This window comes from Oryx dammah, unplaced genomic scaffold (assembly GCF_014754425.2).
Source record: "Oryx dammah isolate SB20612 unplaced genomic scaffold, SCBI_Odam_1.1 HiC_scaffold_2, whole genome shotgun sequence".
Classification (NCBI taxonomy): domain Eukaryota; kingdom Metazoa; phylum Chordata; class Mammalia; order Artiodactyla; family Bovidae; genus Oryx; species Oryx dammah.
In genome coordinates, this window is record NW_024070186.1 from 57,057,384 (window position 1) to 57,075,165 (window position 17,782).

A 17,782-nucleotide genomic window follows, 5' to 3' on the forward strand; every position below is an offset into this window, starting at 1 on the left:
AAAAATATATGCAGAAGCATATTCATGACAGCATATATAATCACAAAATACTAAAAATTTAATAAAGATCTGAAAAATATGTGCTATTGTATCCACACAAAGAAATACTATGCACTCATTAAAACAATGAGATCATCATGTGCTAATGTGGCAAGAGTGGCAAAAATAGCAAGGAGAAAAATAGAATGTGAATCCATTCACATATTTTTATAGATGACCTCACTTGTAAAAATGTAACAGACATGTCAAATACAAACCTACACACATACATACACATATACACACACACACACATATATATACAGGCTTATACAAAGATATTTGTGGGGACAAACATTTTAATTGTTAAAAAAGGTACTGCAAAATGGGCTGGGGATCAGCCTGGAGAGAAGAGATCATTTCCATTATATAACTATCAGTTATACTTGATTTTAATTACATTTATTATTTTTACAACAAAGCAAAATTCTCCATAAAGTTAGTACAGGTATGCAAGCATAATTATTAGAGAGTTCTCACTAATAAAATTTCAGCTAAAGCATATTTGCTAACAATATTTCAAACATACTTGAGGGTCTGAAAACTCTTATCTGTGTGCATGTAAATCCCTATCCCAAAAGTCTTTTAATACATAAAAATATGCTGCTCATAAACTGGCAGTCACCTGTTGATGGCACTTTTATGGGAGCAAAGAGAAACGCTGCACTGCTGTTCTCAATATGTGGGTGCTCAGTCATTCAGTTGTTTCCAACTCTTTGTGACCCCATGGACTGTAGCCTGCCCACCAGGCTACTCTGTCCATGGAATTTTCCAAGAAAGAATACTGGAGCAGGTTGCCATTTCCTACTCCAGGGGATCTTCCCAACCCAGGGGTCAAACCTACGTCTTTTATGTCTCCTGCACTGGCAGACAGATTCTTTGAGCCACCTGGGAAGCCCCAACATTCCAAACTATAAATGGTTAAGAAGAGTACTGTAAAAAGAGAAATAAGAAAGTGTGGGCTTCCTAGGCGGCACTAGTGGTAAAGAAAACGGCTGTCAATGCAGGAGACATGAAAGATGTGGGTTTGATCCCTTGGTCAGGAAGGTCCCTGGAGGAGACCCAGGCAAGAATGCTGGCAAACCCACTCCAGCATTCTTGCCTGGAGAATCCTACGGACAGAGGAGCCTGATGGGCTATAGTCCATAGAGTCGCAAAGAGTCAGACACAACTGAAGCGACTTAGCAGACACGCGTGCAAGATTAAATAAAGTTTAGAGGAAGGGAACACAATTAGAAAAATGAGGGGCAAATTAATATTGCTTGTTCATCAGTAAAATCCAAAAAGGATTCATTCAGGACAGATCATCACTGGAAGGAAAAAAAAAGTGAACGTGTTAGTCGCTCAGTCATGTTTGACTCTTTGCTACCCCAGGGACTGTAGCTTGCCAGGCTTCTCTCCATGGAATTCTCCAGGCAAGAATACTGGAGTTGGTTGCCATTCCCTTCTCCAGGGGATCTTCCTGACCCAGGGATCGAAACCAGCTTTCCTGCATTACAGGTAGATTCTTTACTGTCTGAGTCACCAGTGAAGAATTGGAAGCTCCTGACATAAACATAGAACAGTTCTTGACATAAGGACCTCAGCTTACAATAAGGAAATCAGTTTATTCATCTAAAATTCTTTAAAAGTGTCACCCACCTTCGTTCTTCCTTTTCTTTGTTCCTTGTGGATTGGAAGTCTTGTAGTTTCTTTTCCATCTTTTGGTTCTCCAACTTTAGTTGTACTTTCTCCATTCTCAGTTCTTGAGCATTTCTGAACAAGATTTAAATGCAGATGATTTAAATGTAAAATTCCATTTGAGGTGAAAAAACAAACCCTTCCCCCAAAAAAGAAAAAGGGCAAAATAATTTTATAGTCCTATTTTTCCTTAATTAAAAAATCAATTAAAATTAGGAGTAATAAATATGTGATAGCATATTTTAACTATTTCCTTTTTTGTCTTTGAAATACAGTTTCTAAAGCTAGCATTTGCCATCAATTAATATTCTCCTCAAGCAAGGTATAACTTCAAATTTTGGACTTTTATTTTTCATATTACATTGCTAGAAGTTTCACATCACATATTCACTTTATGCATGAGCTATGTCTTTATATATGCACAAATATCCATGACACACAAATATAAAATAAACTAAAAATCATTTTCTAATTTTCATACTGCCTTCAAAGGATTCAAGTAGTTTGAATCACAGTGTTTAAAATAACTATTCTGTATAAGCAGAATACATATTTTTGCTAAATAAATCATCTTGGAAAACGTCAATAAATTTCTACCTTTATGCCATGTATGTACAATACAAAAGAAAGAAAGAGAGAAGAGTTTGCTTGAGAGAAAGAGAGAAGAGCCTATTAGGAAAAAAGCACCTGTTAAGAGTTTTGGTTGAGGAGCCATCAAAGGGATAAATGGAAACTGAGGCAAGCACCCCTGATTGTTTCCACAAAGGAAAGCAACAAAAAGAAAACTTCCTGAGGATAGAGCAGAGCCCTCTAACAGATTCCTGTACAAAAGATTCTGTAATAATGTCTGAATCTCATCGGGCTTTTGACAGCTTGATTTCCTTTGTCTTACAACTCTGGTCCCTTGTCAGCATTAGTCACTCACTCTCTCTGTTTTTTAGAAGTAAACCAACCTAGTTCTCTAGCTTTCATTATCTGTCATGAGTTTAAATCTCTTCATTATTTCATTGGCGCTTTACTATAATTAAGCAAGGTGGGCTACTTGGGTATGTGTGCTATAGCAAGGAACCAAAATAAAAATAAAGAAGATAAGAAAGGGAAATAATTCAGAGGTAGCGAGCAGTCACCAAAGAGCAAGTGAGTCAAAAATATGACCCCAAGTCCAGGGAGATAAATGGAAAGTAAGAGGAGGCAAAAGCTATACAGAGGGTTCAGAGAAGTGGGTGAAGAAACTGAGAAAGAGAGGCATTATTTCCATTATATTTGTTCCACAAGGAGTAACTCAGCCCTAACTACAAACAAGCACTTGTAAGTGACAGGATGTGAGACCCAAAGGAGCTTCCATCATAGAAAGGAACACAGACAAGCATGAAGGTAACTGAAGTATAGTGTAATGGTGCTTTCATCGAAAAAGTACAGGGAGACACCTGAGCATATAAGGGCACATTCCTAGCCCCTGGGGGGGATCGGAACTGCTCCTGAAGGGAGTGAAGACTAAGTTGAGCCCTAAGGGATGAAAGGACCTAGCCGGTCAAAGGGAGGTGGTGAGAGCAGTATTCCAGGAAGAAAGAAAAGTGCAGGCACAAATAGAAAAGAGTGGTGTATGGGTCCAGGAACTAGGAGTTCCACGTCCCCAGACATTAAGCAAATGCAGGGGAAAGTGACAAGAAATGGAACTGCTAAGGTGGACAGCGGCCGCGTCATGAGGGGCTGAGGCCGTGATGAGAAACTGGGATTTGTACTCCACGAGCAGTAAGAATCTGTAAAAAGTTTTAAGAGAATTGAGGATTGATCAGACTTGCATTTAAGAACCATCACTCTGGCTGTATAATGGAATATTAATTAGAGGGTGCAAAGCTGAGAGTAAGGAAGCCAGTTAGGAGACTATTTCCATAAACCTAATATTGTGCTGCTCTGACTAGATGGAGACAGTGGGGACAAAAATGGCAACATTCGAGAACTATAAGGAAACAAAATTAACTGGACTTAAAGACTGACCAGGGAAGGGAAAAGGAAGGAACCTGAGCTAACCCTAGGAGCTGTTTCCTGAACAAGGCCACTCTGGGGCGGGCTGTGGGCACAGTTCAGAATTAACTGGCCCAACGTCTCAGTGGCTTACAACACTTTCTACACGGCCTCCAGAGGAAGAGTTCAAAAGCACAAATGTGACTGTGTCACTTATTTGCTTACAAAATTTTAATGTTTTGGAAGTTCTCACTGTGATAAAAAAAGGAACTGGCCTCCTGACCAAGTGGTCATATTGATTCTGTGGGATTCTGTGGGTCTGGAACAAGATAGAAGATTCCTCCTGGAGACAGCAGACCCAGAAGGGCAGCTGAAGTTGATCCTACAGAGACCATGTCAACACAGCAAATCTGAGAGGCAGAAACAACCCACTAAAACTGTGTGGAGGCTGGGAAACAGAGAGAGGAGTTGGAGAACTCTAACATGTCAGACAACATTAAGACACTTCTGAAGACAATGTCAAACAAACAAACAAAAAAACTTGGAACAATAAAATGGCAAGAAAAGAAACTCCAGAGCAATGAGCTTAGAATGGGGGATCCAAGCCTAGTCTCTATAGGTTGTGAATCATGCGTGAATCAAGGAGACATACAGGCCAGGGAATAGGGTCTCCCCCTCATCTCCAAGACAAATCCTGAACTCCTTAGTGTGGCATACAAGTTAATTTATTAACTAGGCGACTTGCAATTCTCTCCAATTTTGTTCTATAAATCTTAGCGAACTGGCTATGCCTGAAAGTCCCCAGACTACGTGTCTATGTGCCTTTGCACACATTTCACCCAGTAACCACCCAAGTAACCACATCTTTCAGGCAAAACTTGAAGACCCCCTCACCTCTGCCCTAGCAGTTTGGGCTATGTTCTCATAATTGCCTGTGTTTTAATATCACATCATGTTTCACATGACTTTGAAGATACAATTTTATATATTCACCTCCTCCACAAGCTACCTGAGGGCAAAGACTGTGACTTCCTCCTTTTATATCCATCATTCCTTAGCACAGTGTGTAGAATATGTGTACTTAACAAATGTTGAATGAATATTTAGAGGTAAATACGCACAGACTTAAAACAGATCACCAAAATGCATGGCCCATTTCTTTTGCATTAAAAAAAAAAGGAAAATTGGCAATACTAGTAATTAGATAGCTCCATTCCCTACTAAAAGCTAATAAACCTAATAATGATAATGCCATATAACGTCTTCCAGTTGACACAATGCTTTTACACACAATATCTCAAAGGTGAAGTGAGAGTTAGGAAAGCTCTAAAGACACTAAGTAACCACAGTACTATTGATCTGGATCAAGGAACTCAGAAACTAAAATTAAAAGATCAATACTCTGCCCATAGCCCATGCTGGCTGGTCCTGAATAATATTTGAGAGGAAGGCCTTGGGAATTTCCAGTGACTCTAGATAACCTCAAAGAGGAAGAGTACATTGAACCCTTTGGTACCCCTACAAGTCCTGAAATTCCCACAATACCCAGAATTGCTTGGTTCAGGCTGAATGCATCTTCCAGGCAATCTAGGACAGAAGGTACCCTTCCTAGGAGAACTGATTCAACATAATGTCCTTTAACATTGCAAAGTGCAAGGGTAGTCATTGATATACTTTTTTATTTTTTTTTAATTTCTTTCTTTTTTAATATAAATTTATTTATTTTAATTGAAGGTTAATTACTTTACAATATTGTATTGGTTTTGCCATACATCAACATGAATCTGCCATGGGTATACACGTGTTCCCCATCCTGAACCCCCCCTCCCTCCTCCCTCCCCGTACCATCCCTCTGGGTCGTCCCAGTGCACCAGCCCCAAGCATCCAGTATCATGCATCAAACCTGGACTGGCGATTCGTTTCATATATGATATTATACATGTTTCAGTGCCATTCTCCCAAGTCATCCCACCCTCTCCCTCTCCCACAGAGTCCAAAAGACTGTTCTATACATCTGTGTCTCTTTTGCTGTCTTGCATACAGGGTTATTGTTACCATCTTTCTAAATCCCATATATATGCATTAGTATACTGTATCGGTGTTTTTCTTTCTGGCTTACTTCACTCTGTATAATAGGCTCCAGTTTCATCCACCTCATTAGAACTTTTTAATGAGAGGATAATTGCTTTACAATGTTATGTTGGTTTCTGCCATACATCAGCATGAATCAGCCATAGGTATACACACTGAGAGAGTAGTACTGAAATAGATACATTACCTGACCTGCTCTTGAGAAACCTGTATGCAGGTCAGGAAGCAACAATTAGAACTGGACATGGAACAACAGACTGGTTCAAATAGGAAAAGGATTACGTCAAGGCTGTATATTGTCACCCTGCTTACTTAACTTCTATGCAGAGTACATCATGAGAAACGCTGGGCTGGAAGAAGCACAAGCTGGAATCAAGAGTGCTGGGAGAAATATCAATAACCTCAGATATGCAGATGACACCACCCTTATGGCAGAAAGTGAAGAGGAACTAAAAAGCCTCTTGATGAAAGTGAAAGAGGAGAGTGAAAAGGTTGGCTTAAAACTCAACATTCAGAAAATGAAGATCATGGCATCTGGTCCCATCACTTCATGGGAAATAGGTGGGGAAACAGTGGAAACAGTATCAGACTTTATTTTGGGGGGATCCGAAATCACTGCAGATGATGATTGCAGCCATGAAATTAAAAGACGCTTACTCCGTGGAAGGAAAGTTATGACCAACCTAGATAGCATATTCAAAAGCAGAGACATTACTTTGCCAACAAAGGTCCATCTAGTCAAGGCTCAGTGTAGTTAGTGATTTCTTTTCCCTGTTTAAAGGTTTCTCACCTTGACAGTCTCTCTCAAATTCAATTTCTTTCAGTTCTTCAGGGTGATTCTTTTATAATTTTGAATAAGTGTTAGTAAAATTACTCTCTGTAAATTGCTTCAATAGTTGATGATTCCAATTTGCATAGATTCTTGTGCCATAAATATTTTTAGTCCTCATTTTAAACCATGATAGATTTATAATATTTCAAACCTACTCGCTTATAAAAATAGAGCAGTGTGAAGAAAATGGAGATGAGAATTGACAGAACTTAACTTCAACTCTAACAATTTCACGTCAAAAGAATTTAAATTATAATATATAGAAACTTTAGCAACTGTTTCTACTTAAGTAATAAACATGTATGTACTTACTTATATTTTAGCTTTACAGAATTTCCAGGTTTTCCCCATGGAAGAACCACAAAATCTTTGGTGTTCATGATTTTCTTAGTGAAAATTTTCTACCTAAAAATTATTGTGATCTTTGAAAACTTCTGAAAAAGTAATAAAGGCAAAAGAATTACTTCAGAGGTAAAATGATTACATTACAAATTTGAAACTACATATAATTCAGGAAAACTTTTAAACCAGAAATAATTTTGAGAGAAGAGGTCAAATCAAAGGTTAAGCAACAAGAAATTATTATATATGCTAAATATAAGTTATACAAATATTTACATACTAATATAGCTATAGCTATAACATATCTGATGGAACAAAAATTTTACCAAAAATTACAAAGCACAAGACTGTGGAAACATTCAACTGAAAGTGAAGAATAAATTCATTAAAACAAAAAGAGCACATATTCTGACTCTTCCTATGATTAAGATTACAAAAATATACATATCAGATATTTGGTCCCAGCCAAAAATAAAATCCAGAGCTAAATATAGTGAAAAGAACTTTAGAAACACAATTCAAGCTCAAAAACTTTGTACATATATATATATATGATAATGTAAAATAAGAATTAAGGTATGCAGTAATTACCCTAAGGCAATCTAATAATCTCATTTACCAAAAAACTGTAACAATACTCTGCCTACAATCAGAAATTAGCATATTTAGAAAGAACTTTTCAACAAGAAATGAAACAAAAAAATATTTTTTGCCTAACTCCAAGTTAACCAGAAAATTAAGTTATTCAGAACACCCCATTTCCTGAGTATCCTAGTTATTCGGGGTTCTAGAATCATTTACTCTGTAACGCTGAATTACTGAATTGCATGCACAACTATTGAGCTTCCATGGTGGCTCAGTTGGTAAAGAATCCGCCCACAATGTGGGAGACCTGGGTTCGATCCCTGGGTTGGGAAGATCCCTTGGAAGAGGGCATGGCAATCCACTCCACTATTCTTGCCTGGAGAATCCCCAAGGACAGAGGCACCTGGCGGGTTGCAGTCCATGGGGTCGCAAAAGAGTTGGACACAACTGAGCAACCAAGCAGAGCATATGCACAATTATTAGATTTTTACATGAATAAAACCTTTCAAAGTTCAGACAGTCTTAAATGTAAGAGGCGATATCATAGAGTCCCTAGTGTAAATGCTCAAACTATCTGATACCATCATTTTATATATGTGCTCATAACCCCTACAAATATTTATGCAGGCTCTGTTATACGCACAGCACTAAACTGAGAGATAGGAAGGACTCAAGGAGAAGATCTGCTTTCTGGCTCACATAGTGCAGAGTCAAACAGGGCACAAAAGATCTATATATAAACACCATAAAACAAGGTAGGAATTACAAAGGCTATGAAATGTACAGGTATAAGAAGGGAGCCAAAGAAGAGATCAAGCTGGCTAGCATTTAACCTGGGGCTTTAATGTGAAAGGAGGCTAATATATGAACATGTGGATTGGATGAACTTTCCTCACTGCGGGGGGGAAAGCAGCTCTTGAATGGAGAGGAGAAAGTAGGTGTAAATTTGGAAACATAGGCTGAGGCCCAATATGGGTGACTTAAGTGTCTAGTTAAAGCATTTGGAATGCAGAATACAGAATGTAACTAATGAGAGTCCCTGATAAAACTTTTTTTTTTTTAACTTTCTGTTTTGCACTGAAGTATAGCGGACTAACAAACAATGTTGTGACACTCTCAGGTGAACAGCGAAGGGACCGAGCCACATATATACGTGTAACCATTCTCCCCCAAACTCCATCCCATCCCGGCCACCACACAACATTGAACAGAGCTCCATGTGCTACAGAGTAGGTCTTGTTGGTTATCCATTTTAAACACAGCAGTGTGTATATATCCATCTCAAACTCCCCAACTATCCCGTTCTCCCATCCGTTCTCCACCCCTGAAACCATGTTAGTTCTCCAAGTCTGTAGGTCTCTTTCTGTTTTGTAAGTAAGTTCATTTGTATCATTTCTTTTTAGATTCCACATATAAAGGATGTTATACGATATTTCTCCTTCTTTGTCTGACTGACTTAATTCAGTATGAAAATTTTATAAGGAAGAACAGGAAATAAATCTGGAAGCTTTGCTCAAAGACTCAGGAGAAGACGGCATCACAGTAGGAGTGAGTGAAGTGAAAGTCGCTCAGTCATGTCCGACTCTTTGTGACCCCGTGGACTATACAGTCCATGGAATTTCCCAAGCCAGAATACTGGAGTGGGTACCTTTCCCTTCTCAAGGGGATCTTCCCAACCCTGAGTAAATAGAGCATCAAGTGTAATAAAATAGGAGTAATCAAATGTAAACCTATTGTAACGTTAAAGTCCACACAATTGAACGAATCAAATCTCTGGGGGATTATTTTATAATTTCAATGATGCAACCACTGATCAAACCATTTTTGAAATGTCTCTTTGAGACTGTCTGCTGAGTTCACAAACAAACAAATCTACTTCGCTATTCCTCCTTCAAAACTAAAAGTGATACTGTCCAGCAGGAGCAACAATTCTGTTCACTCAAATCTAGTTTCAAATTACTCTGCCTCCAGAAATCAAATCGAGCCTGGAAGGGTAGATTTTTACTACTTTGGAAAAATTCTGAAAGAATTTATGTTTTGAAGAGAATTCCAAAATGGAATTACACAAAATAATTTTACATTGTAAGTAACGTAATGGCTCTATCATAAGACTAGGTTTATTTGTGCCTTCAATCAACAGTTATTCAGCTGCTCCTTTCTGATGCATATTGCGAGTCCTGAAGTCACAATGGTAAATAAGACATGGTTTCTTCCCTCAAAGAACTCGCAATCAAAGGGAAAAATCACACAAATAAAGACAATACTGTGGGACATTCTGAAAGGAGAAAGTACTAGAAAAGACATCAAACTCAGACTCATTTATCCACCACCCGGTCCTGTATTTCAAAGCTGAAATCAGTGTCAAAGAGAACTAAAGAAATCACAGGAATGAAAAACCAAATTTGGTTTGCTCCTATCCTTTCTTTGTAGGTAAAACTTTCGTCTCATTTCTATCAAACAGAGACTACAAAAGATATCTTTTTAAAAATTCTAGAACATAGAGTAACATATTCTATATATCCTTTTTTGGTTTTTATCAGAAATCCAACTGCCAGAGCCTCAATCTGCTGTCAGTAAGTTTTCCATGAAAAGTTCCATAATGTAATCATTATCATTACCAATAAAAAAAGAATCCCCCAAATTAATATGTCTGATTAATTACAATAACTTAAATTGCCTTGGTTTCATTTATGCATTGATATATACAATACAATTTTATATGTGTATGCACATTACACATAAAGCTGAACGGATACATGAAGACAGAAATAAATGAAAGAAAAATCTGTAAATTTCATTAGGGTAAGATAATTCAGATTTAGAGCTCTGCTGATAATGTTACTTAACCAATAAATAGGCTTATTCAGTGGGCATTTCACTTCACTGAATGCAATTAGTAAGGCTTCTTCTCAATTAAAGGTTTTATCAAGTCACACACATGAGTCAATTTTCTTGCATGAAGAAAAAAGGAAAAATATAATTGTGAGTCATGCTGTTCTGCCTATTTCCTTTCCTAAAACCAACAGAGAATTAGTCACCTTTCCTGGGACAACAAGGATATACCAACGCAAGCAGGAAGAATAGCAAAGCACAAAACTTTAGTCTCCTAACGGAACCAGGGGAATACAGATAAACTATTATGCAAACCTCATAATTCCATATGTCCTTTGATCAATATTTTTTTCTTATAACTTAATAGCAAAGTTTCAGTAGTTGCTTGGAAAGTTTTCTCGTTATCTGATTTATTAGACTGCATCATTTTTCTGTCCTCAACTTTGTTCTCCCCCAGGTACATATACACAATATGACCCAGAATGGCTCATGTATTTTGTTTGTTTTTGTTTCTTATTTTATTTATTTTATAATTGGTGAAAAATCAATGTACAGTGTTGTGGTGATTTTGGTCATCCAACAAGGCAAATTAATCATAATTATATGTATATGTCCCTTCCCTCATGAGCCTCCCTTCCTCTCCCCATTCTACGCCTCTAGGTCATCACAGATCACCAGGCTGGGCTCCCTGTTATTTAGCAACTTCCCAGTATTTTACACATGATAGTGTATGTATCTCAATACTACTTTCTTAGTTCATCCCACCCTCACCTTCCCCTGTTGTGTCCACAAGTCTGTTCTCCGCTAGGTTCATCAGTACCATTTTTCTAGATTCCATATATATGTGTTATCATATGATACTTGTTCTTCTGACTTCACTCTGTATAAGAGGCTCTAGGTTCATCTACCTCACTACAATTGACTCAAACACTTTCCTTTTTTACAACTAACAATCCATTGTATAAAAGCATCATAACTTCTTTATCCATTCGTCTCTCATGGACATCTAGGTTGCTTCTATGTGCTGACTATTGTAAATATTGCTCCAGTGAACACTGGGGTACATGTGTCTTTTACAATTGTGGTTTTCTCAGGGTATATGCCCAGTAAAGGAATTCCTGGGTGATGGTAGATTTATTCCTAGTTTTTTATGGAATCGCCATACAGTTTTCCATAATGACTGCATCAGTTTGCATTCCCACCAATAGACAGATGGCCAAAAGACACATGAAAAGATGATTAATATTGCTTATTACTCAGTTCAGTTCAGTTCAGTCCAGTTCAGTCGCTCAGTTGTATCCGACTCTTTGCGACCCCATGAATCACAGCACACCAGGCCTCCCTGTCTATTACCAACTCCCAGAGTTCACTCAAACTCATGTCCATCGAGTTGGTGATGCCATCCAGCCATCTCATCCTCTGTTGTCCCCTTCTCCTCCTGCCCCCAATCCCTCCCTGCATCAGAGTCTTTTCCAATGAGTCAACTCTTCAGGTGACCAAAGTATTGGAGTTTCAGCTTCAGCATCAGTCCTTCCAGTGAACACCCAGGACTGATCTCCTTTAGGATGGACTAGTTGGATCTCTTTGCAGTCCAAGGGACTCTCAAGAGTCTTCTCCAACACCACAGTTCAAAAGCATCAATTCTTTGGTGCTCAGCTTTCTTCACAGTCCAACTCTCACATCCATACATAACCACTGGAAAAACCATAGCCTCCTTGACTAGATGGACCTTTGTTGGCAAAGTAATATCTCTGCTTTTCAATATACTATCTAGGTTGGTCATACCTTTCCTTCCAAGGAGTAAGCGTCTTTTAATTTCATGGCTGCAATCACCATCTGCAGTGATTTTGGAGCCCCCCCCCCCAAAATAAAGTCTGACACTGTTTCCACTGTTTCCCCATCTATTTCCCATGAAGTGATGGGACCGGATGCCATGATCTTCGTTTTCTGAATGTTGAGCTTTAAGCCAACCTTTCACTCTCCTCTTTCACTTTCATCAAGAGGTTCTTTAGTTCCTCTTCACTTTCTGCCATAAGGGTGGTGTCATCTGCATATCTGAGGTTATTGATATTTCTCCCAGCAAGCTCGATTCCAGCTTGTGCTTCTTCCAGCCCAGTGTTTCTCATGATGTACTCTGCATATAAGTTAAATAAGCAGGGTGACAATATACAGCCTTGACATACTCCTTTTCCTGTTTGGAACCAGTCTGTTGTTCCATGTCCAGTTCTAACTGTTGCTTCCTGACCTGCATACAGGTTTCTCAAGAAGCAGGTCAGGTGGTCTTGTATTCCCATCTCTTTCAGAATTTTCCACAGTTTATTGGGATCCACACAGTCAAAGGCTTTGGCATAGTCAATAAAGCAGAAATAGCTGTTTTCCAGGAACTCTCTTGCTTTTTCCATGATCCAGTGGATGTTGGCAATTTGTTCTCTAGTTCCTCTGCCTTTTCTAAAACCAGCTTGAACATCTGGAAGTTCATGGTTCACGTATTGCTGAAGCCTGGCTTGGAGAATTTTAAGCATTACTTTACTAGCGTGTGAGATGAGTACAATTGTGTGGTAGTTTGAGCATTCTTTAACATTGCCTTTCTTTGGGATTGGAATGAAAACTGACCTTTTCCAGTCCTGTGGCCACTTCTGAGTTTTCCAAATTTGTTGGCATATTGAGTGCAGCACTGCAAGTCAAAGCTACAATGGTGAAGGTATCACCTACACCAGTCAGAACGGCCATCATCAAAATAATCTACAAACAATGTATTCTGGAGAGGATGTGGAGAAAAGGGAACCCTCCAGCCTATGATGTTCTAAATGATCCTTTTTCATAAGTTCCCACTTTGGGAAAGCAATCCAAAGATCTAGGCCTGCCACCACAAAATGGAAACAAGAAATTTACTAATGGAAACTCAAAGTATTCAAAAGTTGCCCTCGGCAAAGACAATTTACCATCACACCATTGGCAGAATGGGCTATTTGGGAAAGCACTGTTTTCATGTAACAGAAATTTTCTCTTTTCTAAGGTTAGTTGATTCTTCTAACCATCCAGATAATCTTAGACCTAAAGATTTAAAAGTCAATAAATAAGGATTTTTCCTTACTTTAGCACACACTAAAGGGGTGTAATAAGCAAGCTGTTTTGAATAGATTAAAATGCTTACCATAGTACTAAGAATTAAAGACCCAAGCAAGAAATATTAAATGAAAATGTATTTAATTAAAACTGCTTAAATTAATAAAAATGGTAATATTTCATCTGTCTGATATGATCCTTATTTTAAATACATATGTATTACATATGCAATATATTTTAATATTAAAATATAATATTATGCTATATATAGTATTTTAAAATTAACATCTTTTTTAAAAGCTAAAGAAAGGACTATAAACACACATCCATACCATAATATCTTGTGCTTGAGTGGCCTACTAAATAAGTACATGTCATTTTCTCCTACCATGGGCTCTGAAAGTAAATCAGGGATTAATATCATGGTTACATTCAATATTTCAGCCAATTAAGATAATTAAGCACTCCCTCACAGCACTAAATGGTACCCAAGTCACTCTTTTTTTACCTTCTATGTGCAGGTTCATTTACAAAAAACTGAAAAAGTTCAGCTTTAATCAAGGGGTAAGATATCCTTTTAAAATAATTTCTAAAACTGAAAAGAAGTTCTGTGAAAATGACAATGGGATGTTACTAGCCATAAAAAAAGGAATGAAATGGACCTAGAGGTTATAATGGTAAGTGAAATAGTGAAAGTGTTAGTCACTCAGCAGTGTGTAGCTCTTTGCGACCCCGTGGACTGTAGCCCACCAGGCTCCTCTGTCCATAGAATTCTTCAAGCAAGAATACTGGAGTGGGTAGCAATTCCTTTCTCCAGGGTAATCTTCCCGACCCAGGGAACGAACCTGCATCTCTTACTTTGCAGGCAGAAATTTTACTGTCTGAGTCACCAGGCGGAAAAAAAAGACAAACATCATATGATATCACTTATATGTGGAATCTAAGAAAATGATACAAATGAACTTACTTACAAAACAGAAAGAGACCCACAGACATAGAAAACAAACTTATGGTTACCAAAAGGGAAAGGGTAGGAGAAAGGATAAAATATACAGACTACTATATACAAAATAGATCACCGACAAGGACCTACTACATAGCGCAGAAAACTATACTCAGTATCTCGTAATAACCTATAATGGAAAGCATCTAAAAAAGAGCATATATATATATATGAATTATTTTGTTGTACACCTGAAAACCAACACAACACTGTAAATGAAATACTTTTTAATATATTTCTTAAATAAAATAAAAATGATAATATTAAAAGATACCGAGTTTACACTCAAGAGACCTTTGTGTAAGAGGGGTCTGAGCCTCTTTGTTTATCCAGTGTAATATGCTGTGGGCCTCCTCCTCCCTAATTTGCAGAATATCGAACAATAGTCTCTGATTCGTGGCTATAAACCTGTGAGCTCCTAAAGGGCTTCAGAGAGTTCAGGGTTCAGGGAAAGGGGTAGTCTTAGAAACTACCTTAAGAAGTAAGTGAGGGGAGCAGCAAGGCTCTGCTTTATTCATAGCTGCTCTGATTTCAAGTCTATTTTTAACATAATGAGCCTCTGGGTCAGACTTAAACTCTTCTGGAGCTTAAAAAGTCATTTGAAAGGCACAATAATAAAGTAATATATAATTATTATTACTTCTATATCAACTAAAACTTTATATGGTTACATATAATAAGTTATAACTTTATAAACCATACCTTTTAGAAACTTAAGTCCTTTTATATATTGATAGTCTATTTCTCCCATCCATTCTCATACATGCCACTGTTATCCAAGGTCTTCTCTTGTGAATATCTTTCAGGCCTGGAAAAATTAAGGCACCCATCAAAGATTGGTGACAAACCAGAAATTATGATTTTATTCTCAGTCCTGTTAGATCCTCTTTGGACTTAAAATCTACAACTTAAAATAACTAATCTATATCATTCAAATTTTTCCCACTATTGTAACTTAACCTGTCATAAAAAGAACTGTTTAACCAAAATTATTTTCTAAATTTTACAGCAATTTATTTAGACACCACTGAAACCCTAGTGCATGTCAAATTGCTCCCATGTATTTAGTCTCTAAATAGTTCCCCCTGAACACAAGGAAAAAATACCTAGCTACTCTGTTTAGTAGTTAAGATCCTCCATTATACATTCCAACCTTCCTAAGCCTTATGCATTATTTTCCACTTTTTCAGCTCACCACCCTTATTTTGTCAGTACCCAGTTCAAAGGCCACCTCTATCATGAAGGTTTCTTCCATTAGAAGTGAGAGTCTGTCCTGTAAGAACACGTGTAATAATGTGTATTACACTCATTTGCTACTATATGCTGTCTTGTGTTATTTATTTATTTTTTTGCTGCTTTGCTTATATAAAGGTTATTTCCCCAAGCATCCCAAATATTTGAAGGCAGACCTACCACCGAACTTTGAAGCCCCAGCAATTAGTAGAGTGCCCACAGTGTACTATCAGTAATAATGTGCTGCTGCTGCTAAGTCACTTCAGTCGTGTCCGACTCTGTGTGACCCCATAGACGGCAGCCCACCAGGCTAAACCCATCCCTGGGATTCTCCAGGCAAGAACACTGAAGTGGGTTGCCATTTCCTTCTCCAATGCAGAAAAGTGAAAAGTGAAAGTGAAGTCGCTCAGTCGTGTCCGACTCTTAGCGACCCCATGGACTGCAGTCCACCAGGCTCCTCCGTCCATGATTTTCCAGGCAAGAATACTGGAGTGGGGTGCCATTGCCTTCTCCAATAATGTGCTAGTTTTTAGTATTTAATTTTTTCCCACTGCTTTAAATTCAATGAATAATCTACCCAACGGAAAAAAAAATTAAAACAAACACACCCTCTTTTCTACTTCAACAGATCATTTTGTTTTCTTTTTTCCATGTGTCATATACCAGGTAAAGCACTGAGGAACAAAGTGAACCAGGCAAGGATAGTACTAACCCTCATTAAACTTACACTCTGATGGAGGTAGGAAAAAATTTAAAAGCAAGTAATTGTGGGAAGTATTAAGTGATTTGAAGGAAATAAAGGACAGAGATTCTTTCAAATAATTGATTTGTGACACAGCTGGCAATATTATGGGAGGTCAGGACAGATCTCTAGCACTCTAGACAAGGTGCTAGAGGGAAGCAGAGGTAGGGGTGGGTGTGTGTGTGTGTGTGTGTGTGTGTGTGTGTGTGTCTGTGTCTGTGTCTGTGACTGTCTGTCTGTTTGGATGTGTGTGCGTATGTTTGTGCGTGTATGTGTTTCGTCTTCCATAAATATAGTTAGCATAGTTCTAATCCTGGGTAGCCAACTTTATACTTTTTTAACCTCTTGCTACCTCTGCATGTATAAACACATGTAAGTGAACGTATATATCTGAGCTCCTCTAACGCTGACTGGAGGAAGAAAAAACTTCCACAGCTTCAGATTTCTCAGGAATCTGTCACCCCTCACCAAGATCTTTACTTGGGAAGAGCTGACTTCTAAGAATGAAGTGCCCTGCTTGTGGCTGCCCAGGCAGAAGGAAGGTTACAAAAGGGGCGTGAAAATGATTTGTCAGGGAACCAAATTTTTCAAGATTCAAAAGACTTCATTCAAAAGACTTCATTCTTCAGTCTGCGTTATAGAAAGGGTACAAGTGATGTGAAGAAGCCCCAAGTTTCACTATCTGGGGTTCACCCTCATTCATGAATCCAATAGCATCACTGCCTGAAAAGTCTTTTGTTTGGAGAAAAGACGCTCAACTCCGGAAGTCAGGCCACTTCCTGCAGCCCGCGTGCTTGGCCCAGTGTAAGACACACGGCAGGTGCTCAACTAACACCTGCTGGGCCTGCACCGCCGCCCCTCTCCCAGCTTCCCCGGAGTCCAGTCTCCTTTCCTGCGGTCCCGCCCGCTCCTGCACCACCCAGACCCAGCGCGCTGCCCGCTAAGCCGACTGCGAAGCCCACCGCCCGCCGCCACCGCAACCAGCCGACCCACCTGGAGCCCCCAGACGTCGGCGTCACCCTAGCAAGCCGCAGCCAGCAACCCAAAGCTTCCGCCTTGGTTTCCTTGGTTACCGCGTTACCTCGGTACCCATAGCAACCAAAAGGCTTGGTACTGTGGCCGTCGGCCCGCAGAGGGAGCAAGAGAGCCCTTTAGAATAGAAGGAAGAAGGAGAGAGTGGGAGAGAAAGAGAAAAGGGAAAGGGCAGGTACTGTAAGCTTTGTGCCCTTGTGCCCGAGTGGGTAACAGTTGGCTAACACTGAGCCCCTGCTATATTCTAGAAAGTTTGAATAACAGCACAAAATTACAGAGCTAGCAAATGGCAGACCCACGAAGAATTAACCCAAGCAGTTTAGAACTCTCACATACATAC

At 38.8% G+C, this 17,782-nt stretch overlaps 1 protein-coding gene across 4 annotated transcripts in view; it reads right to left on the reverse strand.

Annotated features, from left to right (window-relative positions):
- Nucleotides 1-17,489, reverse strand: part of ZBBX (zinc finger B-box domain containing) — a 121,388-nt gene extending 103,899 nt beyond the window's left edge. For 3 of the 4 annotated variants that reach the window (XM_040248246.1, XM_040248255.1, XM_040248240.1), the window contains exons 1-4: nucleotides 17,404-17,489; nucleotides 15,138-15,243; nucleotides 6,920-7,041; nucleotides 1,681-1,794 (exon numbers count right to left, since the gene is read on the reverse strand). In XM_040248246.1, coding sequence (XP_040104180.1) covers nucleotides 1,681-1,794; nucleotides 6,920-6,987 — 182 coding nt within the window. In that variant the 5' untranslated portion in view covers nucleotides 6,988-7,041; nucleotides 15,138-15,243; nucleotides 17,404-17,489. The remainder of the gene's footprint in view (nucleotides 1-1,680; nucleotides 1,795-6,919; nucleotides 7,042-15,137; nucleotides 15,244-17,403) is intronic. The other variant, XM_040248262.1, reaches the window with a different exon arrangement.
- Nucleotides 17,490-17,782: the final 293 nt, after the last annotated feature.